The sequence below is a fragment of the Amphiura filiformis genome, chromosome 3 (assembly GCF_039555335.1).
Source record: "Amphiura filiformis chromosome 3, Afil_fr2py, whole genome shotgun sequence".
Lineage (NCBI taxonomy): Eukaryota > Metazoa > Echinodermata > Ophiuroidea > Amphilepidida > Amphiuridae > Amphiura > Amphiura filiformis.
Window position 1 is genome coordinate 1,347,887 of NC_092630.1, and position 16,835 is coordinate 1,364,721.

At 36.2% G+C, this 16,835-nt stretch overlaps 1 protein-coding gene across 2 annotated transcripts in view; it reads left to right on the plus strand.

Annotated features, from left to right (window-relative positions):
* Positions 1 to 4,144: 4,144 nt before the first annotated feature.
* The window catches only part of LOC140147839 (monoacylglycerol lipase ABHD6-like), a 79,694-nt gene continuing 67,003 nt past the window's right edge, over positions 4,145 to 16,835 (plus strand). For both annotated transcript variants that reach the window (XM_072169596.1, XM_072169595.1), the window contains exons 1-8: positions 4,145 to 4,559; positions 8,440 to 8,618; positions 10,252 to 10,411; positions 11,130 to 11,243; positions 12,352 to 12,484; positions 13,344 to 13,483; positions 14,894 to 14,948; positions 15,268 to 15,368. In XM_072169596.1, the coding sequence (XP_072025697.1) occupies positions 8,458 to 8,618; positions 10,252 to 10,411; positions 11,130 to 11,243; positions 12,352 to 12,484; positions 13,344 to 13,483; positions 14,894 to 14,948; positions 15,268 to 15,368 (864 nt within the window). In that variant the 5' untranslated portion in view covers positions 4,145 to 4,559; positions 8,440 to 8,457. The remainder of the gene's footprint in view (positions 4,560 to 8,439; positions 8,619 to 10,251; positions 10,412 to 11,129; positions 11,244 to 12,351; positions 12,485 to 13,343; positions 13,484 to 14,893; positions 14,949 to 15,267; positions 15,369 to 16,835) is intronic.

Genomic DNA, 16,835 nt, shown 5'->3' on the forward strand with positions numbered 1-16,835 from the left:
GTTGGTTGCATCATTTGTATCATAAGACATAAACCTGTAGTTTCAAATGTGTACAAGGATAAAATAAGTACAAGTGGGTCCCCCAATCTTAAGCCTCACTTCCCCCCTAAGCCCTTGCTCCCCAGTCAAAATAAGAAATTGGAAAATTGTCCACTTTGGGGGTAAATATGCACAATTGCAGGCAAATTGTTAGACTCCCCCATTAAATATGCCCCCCCCCCTTCTCCTGGAAAATACAAATGCCGGTGCAACCACTTGATAGGTTGTAAGTACTTAGAGAGCAGTGTTTAGGTAATTAGGTAGTTTAATGTTATTTATAAAATTAATGTAATATTTGAAGTATAAGCTAAACAAAAATCCTTATGATAGCACAAGGTGTGTTTTTGCAGTCTAAAAAGTTGAATAGAGTTAAAAAAAAAGAAGCAAAAACCCTATCTTAAATTAATGATGTCAAACAAAGACATTTTCACAATGAGAGCATATTGGAGCCCAGTTCAGTATGGATTTAATGTTACCTCATGATGCTTATTGATATTTAAGGCACTTTAAGGGGTACTACACCCTGCCCAATTTTGTGCCTATTTTATGACCCCTCACTGGAAATTTTATTTCAGCACAGACAACAGTTGTGGAGTTACAGTCAAAAATGAGGGAAAACCAATATTTGATCAATAAATCAATAACTACTTGCCTTGAGTTGCTGAATTTTCAGTGCAGTAGTTGTAGTCCTTGCCCTATAATATACATATCTTACTTGTCACCAATGCACTATAATTTTTGAGAAAAATGCAAAAATAAACAAAAAATTGGCTAGGGGTGTAGTACCCCCTTAAGTTCAATTTGTATGTGACACAATCAAGATTGTAAGATATAACTAAATTACAAAATGGCTGTTGAAACCAGGGTGATACTAATATATTTATTAATTACAATTTTGGATAGGGTTTTTCAAATTGTAGTCGGTTAAGGGGGTTATCATTTTTTTTTATTGTAGGGGGTCATATATGTTTGGAAAGAAAAATAGAAGGGTCATAAAATTAAAGTTTATTTTATTCAAAAAGACTGATTTCAATACAATTTTAGCCTGTTTAGTGGGTAAGGTGTATCGGTGGTGGGAGGGTCATAAAAATTTTGTTGCCGAAATAGGGGGTTGCAATTTTATTGACGCCGACTTTTCGAAAATTTGGGGTCCCCATTCCAAAGAAAATGATAGCCCCTAAATGAGCAACCAGTGTGCTTTAAGGGTTACTTCATGGATTTATAAATTGATTCAACTGAATACACTACCAAGCAAATGATAAGAACCCTTTATTGTGTAATAAAAACCAATCAAAATGGGAGTGTAAAAAGACAAAGTGACCAAAAATTTTGTTTTATATTTGTGACACGATCTGGTCCATGGCCGGGGTCCATGGGGGCCAAAGGCGGCAAATTTGAAACTGAGATAAAGGCAAAAATATGGAGTAAAAAACAATAAAATACATAAGAAAATACACACAACAAAACCTCATAACTTTAGAACCAAGTATGCTAGACTTTTGGTGTTTTCAGTATATGATACTAGCCTAATGTTACTAGAAGGTACTAATTATAGTAACTCAATTTTCAAAAATGCCTCCTTTGGCCCCCATGGAGCAGATTGTGTCACATGTTGAGTCTGTTTGGGTGGGGGTATTATGTTATGCCTATGATGCTATACTATATAGTGCAAGGTCTTAGATGAGAACTTTGAAAAAAGGTCTTGGGGGAAGTTCAAGAATGGGCCTTTTTGTAAGGATTTTGGATTTTGCCTCTGAGAAGATAATAGGAAAAATACAGTCTTTGGGTGGTGGATAAAAAGTAGAAGTCTTACCTCATCATGCAACCCTCATTGAGTCCAGGCCCATAGCCGGCCAGGCTTCCAAGTAAGGGGGTTCGCCCCCACCCACTCATCCATACAAGCAGATAATGGTATAGGTAGTGGCTGCATTTGTTGTTCGGGGTTAATCGGCATGAAGCGGTAACATGCGCGTATTTTGTGGGGGGCTTTAGGCGCCAGCCCGGGTAAAAGCAAGGGCGGCGAAAATGAAGGGCGGCGGAAGAAGAAGGCGGCAAAAATAGGGGCGGCAAAAACGATGGGGCGGCAAAAGAATTAGTAAATAAAAAGGCGGAAAAATTTGATAAAGCATAAAATTTTTTGAAAATGTGCTGCTTTTAGGGCGCTAGCGCCTGAAACCGTTTTTTTTTTTTTTTTTGCTCTTCACTTTTTCAAACGACCGAGAAAAAAATTGGGTCAACCTTTTCGGCTTTTTGAGGAAGGGGCGGCAAAATTGGATTTTCTTCAGCCCCCCGGGGTTGGGGCGGCCACGGTACGCCACTGGGTAATGTCAAATTTGTGCATCACAGGGGGAGTATGAGGAGGGATGTGCCCCCTGATAAGTTTATAATGCGCCATCAATCTAGAAGAACTATTCCGAGGTGCAGACATGAAAAACAAATAGTACAACTAAACATTAAAATAAGTATAAATACATATACGTATAACCATGGGTAATGGTCAAGGGCATACATTTTGAAATAGAGTCGAAATGCACAGGCCCGTACGCAGGATTTCATTTGAGGGGTGCTGATTTTGAAAAAGTGGACTTTTTTGCCAAGGAGGGACCATTTTGTGAAAAGTGGACTTTCTTTCCAAAATTTGGACCTTTTTGTCCAAAAAAAGCATAACAAACCTTAAATTTTGGGACTTTTTGTATACTTTTCCAAATTTGGGGATCGCACCTCACCCCCCCCTCCTTGTGTATGGGCCTGGAAATTAATTGATTTGGTGCATAGTTATGAGGTTTAATTTGGCACTCTTCCATCATTCCCATGCCATGCATATACATGTAAGGGGCTGTGTAAAAAGTATCTGCCCCCTCCCCATGGGCAAATTTTAAAATGGCCTGCCAGAAAATGCTCGCATCCCCCTCTCAGCATGCCAATTCTTCACCTCCAAATGTCAAATTAATGGGAACCCACTTTGCAAAGATAGATAATAATGCGAACATAATAGCAAGCATTAAATTTTGCCCTGGAATTTTGCATAATAGAACATTTTCATACTTTTGTTGTAAGCCATTATAAAGAGGTACCCTATGCATGAGTGCCAATCTCTTGCCCGCTATTTGACTTTGCCAAAAATCTCTTGCACCCCTTTTTGACTTGCCAAAACTTGTATTCCTCCTTTTTTCCCATCCAGGGGGACAGATAGTTATTGTACACCCCTAACTGCAAAAACACCTCTTCTGTCACTTGCAATGGTGAGGTATAATAATTTTTTATGTTTTCTTATCCTAATGATTCTTTTTCACATTTTCTTTATAGTGTTCCCCCTTTTCATCCTGGAGGGTTCCCTTTGACCCCCCCCCCAGGTGCTTGGCTATTTTGCGATTGATTCCCTGATTGACTCAAACAAAATGTATTAATAACAGATAAGTAAATAAACAACCAAATATAGAACTTTAAAACAATAATGTGTGATTTGATCACAGTGATGCCCTCAATTTTTCTTGATTTTCTACTTTTTGCACAAGTAATACCCAATCCAATGGTGTACTAAAACACCATGTGAAAGACCAAAGATTTTAGGATCTTTGGAACCCGGGTTTTTGCCTTCTTTGTTCTTGTTCTTCAAAATAATGGCAATAATGTTTTAATTCATGATTGTTGGGAGCTGGTGGCTCATTGTGTATGTTCTTTCTTCCTCCACCAGCTCAAAAAAATTGAAAGAGTTTTTGATTAAAACCACAGATCCTGAGTATTCCCGACATTTTTGCCAATTAATTTAAATAAAATCATTATCTGATATTTGACTATAAGCCAGTGGCGGCACCAGGAATTTTTTTCAGGGGGGCATGGCATGGGGGCAAAGTGAATTTCAGGGGGGGCAAAATCGACAAATTTTGTACAACTTTGCTGCAAAAGTGGAAATTTACGTAATTTTTTTTTGGGGGGGCAAGAACAATATTTGGGCGGGGTGGGGAATGCTCCACCTTGCCTCCCCCTTCTCCCGTACCACCGCCACTGCTATGCAGATTCAACCTTAATGTTTGGCAATTTTAATCCAAAATGGAGTGAATGCCAACTTAGTTTTATCCAAAAGCTCCAAAATGGATGAATGCCAACTTGTCATCTTCACACTGCCATTTTCTTCCGTTTTTTTATTTTTTTTTATGATAAAATACAATAAATGTCAATTTTATTGGGATCATTTAGGCCTATGAAGTTATGTTGATCCTGGTTTTTTATGTACCCGATAGGTTCTGACCTGTTCTGGTTTGATTTAGGCCTATAAAAATCCAGCACAGAAACTGGTGGCCAGAGGCATCCAGTGTGTACAGTGCAAATCAAATACAACAGCACCCTCTAGATAGAGCATTGTAGTGCAAAACTGGCCCTGGTGATCGGTGCAAAACAAATCACTGTGTGTGCACTCAATCATTTAATCAGCTGATTGACCACATGACAGAGCTGAGTGTGTGTCAAGGTGGGTGTCAAGGCCGAGAAGTGAATGACTGATTGTGAATACTATAATACCGGTATGTTATTATTGGCTCAGACGCATGATATGAAAACTATTTATTGCATGTTTCTGTATATTTTGTGTATAAACCAAATAGATTTTCATTATGTAACAATTTAATAAGCTTAGTACTCATATTTACAACATATTTATAGATACTATACTAATCTATTAGTAGGTATGTCACAGTGGCTGCACAATAATTCTGTCATACTGTGCACGCATACATAACAGTGAATCAAAAAGCGCGCGGATCAAAGTTGGGCAATTTTTGAAAAAAAAAAAAAAAAAAACGATTTCCTCGTTATGTTTCATTGATCACAATAATTTGTCTTTTTAATATATGGTAGGTGAAACATTTCCTAAATCACTATCAACTCCGCCGACATTAAACACTGCCTAGTTTAAGAGTTAAGACCTGTTTTATGAATTTTTGTAGATCGTCCATAAATCAATAAAATATAGGTCTCTCGAAATAGAGGACCTAGTACCGCCGGTCTGAAATACCAGTGTTTGTTATCATGTATTTTTTTTCCTTGGACAATGAGTGAAACACTTCCCTATACCAATTGAAAACTCGGTGCACTTAGGCAATTAACTGCAGTTTCTTTATTCAACATCACAGCAGGGTCATATTTGACAAAATCATGCTGTATGAATAAAACATAAATAAAACATTGAAAAAAGTAAAAATTACATATGCCTAATTAACATAAGAATGGCATAAATATATAATTAGATGTAATTAGCTAATTTGCATAATTAATGACGTTTTGTGTATTTTTTGTTACCAAATGAAAGAACTTTGGGTACTTATGTGTGCAAAAAAAAACCGCATCCTCATATCATGTACGGTTCTCTGTTGGCATTATTTTTGCATATTAATTAGCTGGACTTGGTCATTTGTAAGCTTTTATTTGTCTGCAGATTGGTCAAAATGGCTAAAATTGTTTATTTGGTGGATTTATTACATTTATTCGAGGAGAGATTTTTAAATCTTGTTTTCTTTAACAAAGTCCGGAAAGATATGCAATTAATCTGTGATACTAAAATCAATGCTACCTTTTCAAGTAAGTGTCCGAATAAGCATTACAAATCCCAAAAATTACCATTTTGCCATTTATAGCAATTTGTGGCAGGTTTTCACCCGATTTCCGGGTATCTTCAAGTTGACGTTACATCACTTTGCATTATCCGATTTCAATTCTGTTTTTTGTTTTTTGAAGCATTCATAACGATGATTCAATTAAAAGCGTCAAATAACATGTTTCTGCTGCGCTTATTTTTGGGGTGATATACCTACTATTAGATTGGGCCTTGAAATATCAATTGACCGCCGAATGTTATGTGTGCACATGTGGGGTGTTAGGGGTATGAAGGTGGCTGGCAGCTGTATAGGTGTAGTGTATGCAGTGCCATAGCATGATCGAGTCATGGGGGCATCAACCATGATGAGCACCATGGCCTGATTTGGAGGGGGCAGGGGGTTAATTTTGTGCATGTTCACCAACTGAGAGCTGCACATTATTGGAAGTAAGGAGGGGGAGGGGCACATATGTCAAGCCCATTTTTCAGCAATTTTCCTATGGGATTTTCTAAATCAATTGGGGGTATGTGCCCCCCCCCCTTCATACCCTATTGGCAAATAAATTACAGGGATCAATGAAAGCTCTTATATTTTACTGTATAAATTTAGCATTTCATGCTTCTGACCATTTATTGACCCCTGGAGCCACTTATGTATAAAAGTTGTATTAAAGCATCCGCATGAATTGACTTTCAAAAATGACCCTAAGCGAGGATGTCGAAATTTGTCAAACTAACCCAAAGGAGAATTTTACTCGAATAAAAACACCCTAGAAGTGAGGAACTGGTTTGAAATATCCCCCTAAATAAGGCCGGATACACCCGGCGGATACATTAAAAAACACCCTAAGGGAGGAATAGGCTTGAAATTGACCCCTAAACAAGGATAGACATTACATGTGTCGGTATATGAGTGTCATTTAGTGATGATGATTGGCTATTCAATGCTGTTGACGTCGGCTCCGAAATTTGTAAAATCGCTCGGAACCACTCTTTTGTGGTGAATATATTCTTGATAAATATATGTCACCACTAATGGCTGTTAATTGGGTAATTAAAAAAACTACCCTAAGCGATCGAGGATCGAAACACCCAGTAAAACGAGTGTTTTGAGACCCTAATCGCAGATCCCCGCAAATCCTCGTTTTGCTTTTCAAAACCACCCTAAATCTGTGTTTTCTTTCACGCGGATGCTTACAAGTAGTGGTTCCCTGGGATATAGACTGTAAAAAGTCCATTTTAGTGTGTTCTTTAATAATATTAAGTCAGTCTTATCACTTGTAGAAAATCACCAAAAAGCCATTTCTAACGTTTGCTGAGGAGGACGTATGCCCTCAAAGTTGATCAAAATTCTGATTTTTACACTATTGACTGTAATTTAATTTAGTAAACGAACATACCCTGAAAAATTAAAAGCTACTTTCAGGTACTGAGAGATTTTGAATAAAACAATGGCGGCATATGAGATTTCATTACTATGATTGAAATATTAGTCAAACGATCATTGCCCACACGTTACATAGACGGCATGCGGGAAGGTCATAACATATCAAAAGGACTGGTCACAACAGACAGAGTGACATGCATTGGCGACATATGTGCTGGTAATAGTGATTTTCTTTACTTTACCTATCTGGTCGGGTCAAAATTAAAAAGACATATCGGACAGTGATTATGTGTGAGAACTAACATTTTGTGGAAAAGAGATACCATTCAGTTTCACTCAAAAAACCTGAAACTGGTGAAAAAAAACCTGAAAAAGCATGTGAACCAGGCCAAGAACTGCAAGAAGCCACAAAGCGGGTAGACTACCCGTAGTCCACTTGCCCATTGTGCATACTCTGGATATTGTATTTAAGCTTAAAACTCTGATTTAATTAATGTGTGCACAATTGATAGATTTTCACATCTGATCTTTTCAGTCACCCTACTTCCTCTCTTTGTTAGCTTCCCAAGTAGACTACTGACTTTGCCTTGCGGTTAAGATTTTTAACACGGGACTCTATGGAGAGTTAGGCCAATTTGTGCATGGCCTAACTAAAATTGGCCATAATGCATCTTTAAATGGATCTGCCTTGTGATTGGTCGCCTATATCTCACTATGGTTTAAATCTTCTGGGCCCGCGCCATTACCATTAACTACACTGTACACAACTGTCTGTGGTATTTGCGGCGCTTTTGTGTTGACGCGAAAGTTAATCTCTCATCAAACATCTAGCGTGTACTTGTGGTTAATGGACTGATAAACAAGTATGCTTGACAGTGTGTTTTAGAGAGCAAAGTCCAGGGGTAAAGTTCTGCTTACAATTCAAATTCCATAGTCGAATTTTCGGCGTTTGCTATCAATAAACTGGTAGATTCCAAAATCAGAATTGTTCAGTATTAAAGTGAGCCATTATAATTATGCAAGATAATGTTGCATTCAATTACTTTTATTGTCACTAATCATCTGATATTTTAAACTCTTTATGACCATTTTACTATTGAATACTTTAATTTTAATAAACATCAGTATAATTTTGAGTTCAACGAAATGGGTTCATCATGACTAATAATAACATATTTTTAATAAAATTCGACTACATGTATGGCATAGTCTACAAAACGGGCTGAAAATAAATAAAAACATGGGACTTTGAAAAAAAAAAAAAAAAAAAAAAACAGAATTCAGGCTGAAACCTGAAAAGTGGGATCTCTGGAAATTATACAAATCTATTTGTATAAAATGTTACAAAAATGCAAACTATCTGATATTTGTAGCATTATACAATATACATGTATAAATTGCATTTTTGTCTTCCTATGTGCAGGTTTAAGTCTAGTTCAAAATGGAAGCTTGGAAGTTGGTCTGCTATGCTTTGGCAATTCCGATCACAATTGGATTTCTACCAATGATACCATTCTTGTTACCAATCCTCATCCCTCTCGTACTAATTGGAATATTCCTCTACTATGTCAGACCTGATATACTCTTTACTATATTTACTGAGTAAGTCTAACAAAAATACAATTTATATTGAATTTTCATCATTGAATTGTAACATTATATTTTAGATGAAAAATATTAACTGATATGAAATGATTTAAGGGCTGGGGTATGAACGTTTGGACAGTATTTATTTTGGGACATTAGAGCACATCAGACATATCGAATTGCATTCTGAATACGAAGAAAGTCATTCTGATATCAAATAATTTTGATTTTTTGAAATTCGCAATTTAATACACATTTTATGGCAAATCATTAAAAATTGATATTTTTGATATTTAACAGTACTTGAAGTAAATCTGATGATTTATACTTAAAGTGTATGTAGGTGGGATGAAAAGCCGATGATCAATTGAAAATTTTGACCTTTCGTATTGAAGATATGGATTTTTTCCCAAAACACCAAAAAAAATGAGGTCTTTTTGGGAAAAGAATCCGTATCTTCAATATGAAAGGTCAAAATTTTCAATTGACCGTCGGCTTTTCCTCTCTGCTACATACACTTTAAGAATATATCATTAGATTTATATAATTACTTCGAGGACTGTTATATATCAAAAATTTGAAAAATATCAAATTTTATAATTTGTCATAAAATTTGTATTACAGTATTAGTCCGAGTATAGTCCCACCCGTTTTTAGGTGAACATTTTTCACAATTGGGGGTGGGATTATACTCAATTTAAAAAAAAAAATAAAAGTTTTTTTTTCTGTTTTGGAGTGTACCTTGACCTAGACCTTAATGCTAGGATCATTCATGGTTGACCTAAAAAAAAAAATTTTAAAAAATTCAAGACATTTTGTATTTTAAATGCAATTGAATTTGAATGCATTTTGATATCATTAATAGAGTATGACATGAAAACAAAGTATCAATTTTCATATTAAAAATACAAAATATCTTGAATTTTTTTTCTTTTTTTTTTCGGTCAACCATGAATGATCCTAGATGATCCTAGCATTCAGGTCTAGGTCCAGGGACACTCCAAAACCGAAAAAAAACTTTAAAAAATTTCTTTTTTTTTCTTTCTTTTTTTTACAATTTCTGGAATTTTTCGAAAAATGGGGAGTGGGACTATACTCGAACATGGGACTATACTCGGACGAATACGGTATATTGTGATTTTCAAAAATGAAAATTATTTGATATCAGAAAGACATGCTTCAGTATTCAGAATGCAATTCGATAGGTCTGAGGTGCTCTCATGTCCCACAAAAAATACTGTCGAAACGCATAATAAACGCTCTTTATATCCCTTAACAAATGACTAATTTTGGTTGAACATACCACAAATGGTAGTGAAAAAACAAAACAAACAATTGGTTTAATGATAGTTTCATATCGATAATCATAAGAAACCGGATGAACACTAACTTGCTATAAAAGGCATGCTCTCAAAAAGTTGTGCCCTGTTATGTAAATGAGATAGTTTAATATTTTATGTTTCTACAGGTGAATGAGCATGAAAAGAATGCACCGGACAGTTATAATTAGCGGACAATCGTAGTGGTGTACCCGGAAAATGTAATTGATTTGTTGCAAACATCATCCAGCCTTTCAGTATCTAAGATTTGAACCTCCAGAAGCATAATGCGCATGTTTAACAGAAAATGTTTTATTGTGTTATTTCAGAGTAATGATGTGGAAACACGGATGCAAGCAACGATATCAGACTGTTAAGGATTACAAGTTCTCGTATGCAGAAAGAGGGCGCTTTAATCCTGACAAAGCAACCATGTTGTATCTACATGGGTATTCTGCTGGTAAAGACATGTTTTGGCCTTTTATGCCAGTGAGTATGTTTTTCCTTCTATCATAGATATCACATCCATTGTTCTTAGTCTTACATGGAAAAAATTGTGAGAAATTATCTGTGGGAAAAATGAGTGGAATCAAATGTTTTATTAATTTTTCTGCTTTTTGAGAAGGAGTGATTAGACTTCCTTCTCTCAATTTTTTGCCACACCCCTTCCCAAACTTGAGTCCCCCCCCTCCACCTTTGTTCCATAACCATTAAGGTATAGGACATTTTTTATTTTTGATATAGCCCCCGAATGAAATGTATTTAATTATGTTTGTGCTCACTCAGGTAGCATTGTGTGTGAATTTTGCATCCGGACTAGAGGCTATTCTTTTTTTATGCGCATTTTAGTGTCTAAAATGGCCCAAAATGAGGGTTTTTCAATATTGCCGTCCATTTCGAATCGTCACCCCCATAGGCTTTACATGTAAAATAAAAAGGCTCGTAAAAATTTAATAGCCTCTAGCTGGGATGTAAAATTCACACAAAATGCTTTTTGAGTGATTACAAAGATAATTAAATACTTTTCATTCGGGGGCTATGTGGAATTTTTTTTTATGTATTCCTTGTACAATGACATTTCACAATAAAATGTCCATTGGAAACAAAGGTGCCCCCCACGGATTGTTCATTCCTATTTGGAAAACAGGCTGTTATTTGTCCAGATTTGAGAGTGCATTAATTCAATTATTTGTTCTTCCTATTACAGAGGCTACCCAAGGACCAACATGTGATTTTATTAGACCTGCCTGGCCATGGTAGGACTGCCAGGAGAATGGATGATAGTTTCTCATTTGAATCACAGGCACAAAGAGTGCACCAGGTAATTGAGCATCAAATGTAGGGCATTGTGGCATAATGAAGGGCAAAAGACTTTGACTCATTATCATGAGGTAGCTTGATGGGCATGCTGGGTTCAAATCCCTTATGTGAAAATATGTGATGTGTCATATCAAAAAAGACACTTTTTGGCATGTTATCAATTTTGAGTGTTTACATATATTTTAAATGTAGAGATATTTTGCTCCACAATGCCATTTTCCCCAATGAAATTGGACATTCCTAAGCGAAGATATTGAGTTCGTAAGTTATGATATTATAAAATTGGAAAATGAGATATCGGCCTTTAAAAATATTATTGACAATGTTGAGAGTAGGAATACACTTTTAAAAATGTCTCAAAAAATACAAGATGCCAGTTATATTCCGATATGAAACTATCAGACAATATTTTATTATTGTTACATTATTACATTATTGACATCACAAATTTGCAACAAATTGTGAAAAAATCACGCCGTGCAGATTTGTTGCTATTTCTCCATTTATGATCCTGCCCAAAAGTGTCTCCTTTCGATATACCATGTCACATATATTTAAGAGTTATTTCCTCCTGTTGCCTAATTGTGTCCTTGTTTAGGGTACATTTCAAACTCAATCCTTGCTAAAAGGTAAATTTTCCAGCATATCCTTGTTAAAGATGTGGTCTACCAAGCAAAATGGTTACTTTTTCGTTTCATTCTACTGAAAACCTAGCTAAGAGCTAAGGCAATGACGAAATACCCTGTTTATGGGCGGATGGACTTTTCACGTGAGGGTCAAAGCGATCTGTGTTTTTTTTTCTTTTTTTTACTGGAGGCTAAAATTACCCTAAAATATCACCAAAAGCTTGAAAAATTGTGATGATATTTTGCAAACATATTTTGTATAAAAATGTTCTGAATTTTTTTCAAACATTTTCAGTTAGTAAAATCAAGTGACATTTGATGGCTGAATATAAAAGAATTTAGCAAAATTAAAAAAACAATCTTTCAAATTGCAAAATCTGGATCGTTTGGCCTTGTAAAACATGCTTGCAACTTTTGATTGATCATTTATCCTATTATCAAACCAAATAATTAACATAATATACTTCAACCGTTTCCTTTCAGTTTGTAGTTGCAATGGGGATGAACAATCAACCACTACATATTATTGGAATGTCAATGGGAGGGGGTATAGGTGGTTTATATGCAGCTAAATATCCTGAAGATCTCACAAAACTAACTCTTATATGTCCAGCAGGTAAGTAACAGGGATTTAAGTTCATTTCAATTGAACTTCGCTACTCTTTGCTATACTTAATTTTAAAAGTAGCGGCATATGAGTGGGGGAGGGCCAGAGGGTACTAGAAAAGGACAAAAAACACACATCAATACTCAAAGAGGAAAAACATCCCAAACAGAGGAAAAGTTCATTAACCTCTCATATTTCATACTTTGTATTGGAAAGACTTAAAAGGAAAATAAATTAGGAAATTTCTTCAAAATAGGGAAAACTGCTGTTCTGAATGTTTCAACTGACTGTCAAATCATTGTTTGAATTACAAAACTTGAGTGGACATGAATGATGCAGTCCTTCGAACAATTCTTTTGGAAATGTTACAAAATGTTTTAACTAGATACAGAAATTGAAAGTTTTGTGCTGTGTGATACCCAGGAAGGGATACTACATTTTGGTTTGGATAGCTGCCACTGTGAGAATCTGAAGCATATCCTTAGCTATACCAATTTTCAGGGAAAATTTGGACCCATCACTATAATAGAAAATCCAAATTTTCAGCTAAATTGCAAGAGTTTTACAACTTATACCATATGTTTTTGGCAAAATTGAGAACATTTTGAAAAGATGACCCCTGATCCACATACCAAAATTTGCCTAGAAATAGGAATCATTGATACACCAAATGGCTGAAACTGTGGCCTATGTTTGCGGCACATCCCCGTATGGTCTTTTATATTGAGTACCCCCATCCTCATCTCCCCTCCAACTCTGGGGTGTGATAGTGAGGCCAATATTATACAGTAGTGATAAAAGTAATTCATATCTTTAATTTAAAGAATATGATTTTTGTATGCAATATAATTTTCCCCTCAACTTATAGGTATCAAAACCGAGACATTAAGTGATTATGATTTGGCAGTGAAAGAGCGCAAACTACCAGCAGAGCTTCCAGAGACGGCAGAAATATTTAAGCTTTCTATGCCTTACTTCACCTACACTGTACCCAAAGTGCCTGGTAATGTAAGTATCATACATGCAGTGGCATAGCTAGTGGAGCAGCTGCCCCCTGTGAGAAGTCTTTCCTCCCTCCCGCTTGCTCCCCTGTGGGATGCTATTTTGTATTTTTTTGCCCATTTTGGACCATTTTCAAATTGCTCCCCCCTTGAAAGTTGCCTTGACCCCCCCCCCTTGCCCACTCTCTGAAAAAGTGCTGGCTACACCACTGCAAACATGTTACTCATTGTGAGAATCAGGTGAGGGTTTTTGTGGATGGGGTGATTGCTTGTAAACACTACAGCCGTAGAAAGGTTGTAAATATTGGGACGGCCATCAAGAATTCTTGTGATGCAAAATGAGGCTTTCTGTCAAAATTGTTGTTATAAAGAAATACATGTTACTCTGCCCACCACCTTGGTATAGACATGCAGTTTCATGTGGGACTGGGGGGCACTCAATTGAAATTGTGGTAGGGGAACTAAGAACTGATTGGGGGCAAAATAGGGACTTGATGAACTGAAATTTCAACATTTTTGATGGGCCTTGTGAACTAAAATTGACCCAAATTATAGGCTTTGGAGCTAAAAAAAATCCCAAAATTTTCCAAATTTCGGCTAAAGAGCTAGTTGTTCGAGGCTCAAAGAACTGGAGCATAATCCAAATGTGGGTCTTAAGGAACTGCCGGAGAGCCTGAAAAGGGAACCCTTGACCGCTGCACATACCCCATACCACATTTACATCTGAGTACCCCCTCCAGGCATGTGGGTAGTGCAGAGGCTCTTTACTGGATAGAGCTAACACAAAATATGAGTTCATTTTCTGTGAATAATATCTAAGCAATGACAGATTGCCCGGGAAGATTGTCAATCTTTCATATTATACAAAATATAAAGGTCTTTGAAAATAGATAATTTCTCTTGCAGTCCTATAAAGATAGTCTTGGCTCTGTTCATTGAGGTACTTTTTGTCACTATCAACCCATGGTGCACTAGATTGCATATCAGTACAGAAAATTGGAAGAAATGCATTATGGGAAGTGTAAATATCTTCTCTGGTGCGGAATCTACAAACTGTAAGGCCGTCTTAATTTAATAGTTTGCCGTGTCTCAAAGCCCCTGTGCGCATCAGTAAATTCACCCGCTTTTTGCACATTATCCATCAGACGTCAAAATAGCCTAAGTTGTAAATCTCAATAAAATTGTTCATCTTGACCACAGTGAAACCTTGAGAGATGAAAAGGTGATCTATTCTTGTCAAAAAGCTTATTCCACAGATTTAAAAAAAATTGAATTAAAAAAAAACCCTCTAAAAACTCGCATTCCGCATTACTTTTATGCCAAGCGCTTTGAGACGAATTATTAAATTAAGATGGCCTAAACTAGCTTTAATCATTGAAATGTAATAATGTCAAATACCTTGTGGTTTGTTTTACAGTATTTTAAAGGTATAGCCCTAATGAGAAGAAAACACAATACTTTCTATAGAAAAGGTAGGATATATGTATTTTGCTGCAAAGTTCAAAATAAAAACTTTCCAAAAACCAGGCAACTTTGTGAAAAAATATGTCTTCTTCTCTTTTTGTTTTTTCTTTGTTTTTGGGTGTTTTTTTTTTACAAGTAAAGTTTTCAAAAATGTATTTGAATGTTTAATATTGAACTATTGTATAACCCGACATTTAAATGTTATTCATTAAACGTTTTGTGTTTGCTGCCAAGTGATTTAGAGCAAGGTGTTCTCATACACTTTGATGATATATTCTTGGAAAGTAAAACTTTTTCAATTTCTTAATGAATCAATTGTTATTTCAGTTCTAAATGACATTGCATCTGTGGAATCCAGGGACTCACTACGTACATACATGGGTGATATAACAGTACCTACTCAGGTTATATGGGGCAGAAATGATAGGGTAAGTACTGTCACCGGAGAGGGGTACTCGGTACAAACATGCCGCAAACATGGGTATTTTGGCCTTTTGGTATATCAATGACCCCTTTTTCAGGCTGCTTTTGAAATATGGATTGGTCCTTTTTTCAAAAATTTTCTCAACTTTTTCGGAAAATAGCCAGCCAATTTTGCCTCACTGTATCAAAACTTTTGAAATTTAGAGGAAAAATTGAGACAATTTGTGCCAAATTTGGGCAAATATTTTGTTGAAAATTGGTATAATGATGGTCCACTTTCAAATTCTCTGCAGCATACCCCCACCCAAACCAAACTTGAGTACCCCCCGGTCCTGTCACTCATTAGCTGATATCAACAAAATTCCCAGTAATAAGATGCTGTGCAGTTAAGGCAGTGCTGAAAGATAAGTCAAACCCTGAAGTTGATAAAAAGTTTAAAACTTTTGATCCAAACACAAGAAAGTTATTCCTACCTCTCGGAATTTTCAGGTAGTTACTCCATCTTACATCAGCAAGACTGAGACTGTGATGTTGATCATCAGGTCATGACCATTGACCTTAAACTTGATCACATGCAGTCTTGTAGACTCCTGGAAGTTTGAACCTAAAGTTGTAAGCAGTGTTCGAATTTAGGAAAAATAAATGGTTGTCCCACGGACAACCAGATTACAATTTCTGGTTGTCCGTCTAAGTTTTTGGTTGTCTGTAGGCCTACAAATGTGACTTTTCGCTGGATTTATGGTTGTCCGGCGGACAACCACATCAGTATTTTTGGTTGTCCCGCGACTTTTTTAGCTCTCCCGGGCAACCGGACAACCAAAATTTCGAACGCTGGTTGTAAGCATTCAATGCAATGACATAATTAGGGGGAAAAGATGATCCATCAATTAACTTACGACACTATCAGTGATTCCCTAAATAAGAAAATGTTAGGCCTAAGTTTTTGAAATTTGCTATTTTTCAAAATATTGTAACTCAACTTGACATTTTTGAGATTGTTTACCAATTTTGGGGATATGTGGCCATTAAACATTTAGTGATGATCTAGTAGTACAATGAGAGAGAGAGAGAGAGCAGTTTAATTATTTGGAAATATAAGCACTGATAACTGATAGTTATGATGGTTCAAAAGTTTTGGGTATAAGTTTGTGCGCTAGTTGGTAATGTTTGATGCGTATTAAAGCCTCTTCCCTTGTTTGTATGATTAGGCTGGTGGGAAAGTGTCATTAAAAATTGACCTCATACACATGTACCTCATACGCACTGTGTTGTTTGTACTGTTTACCCTGACTTCTCATATTAGTACCATGAGACTTGAGCCCTGTTTATCAGGGACAGTCTGTGTAGCTTCCAAAAAGATTCCAAAAATATCAGTTTTCATAATACTGCATGGTCTTTTAATACTTCTTATCAAGCCCCCCCCCAAAAGGTTTGTCTCAAAGCACATGAGTGGTTTGAAAACAAATGCGAAA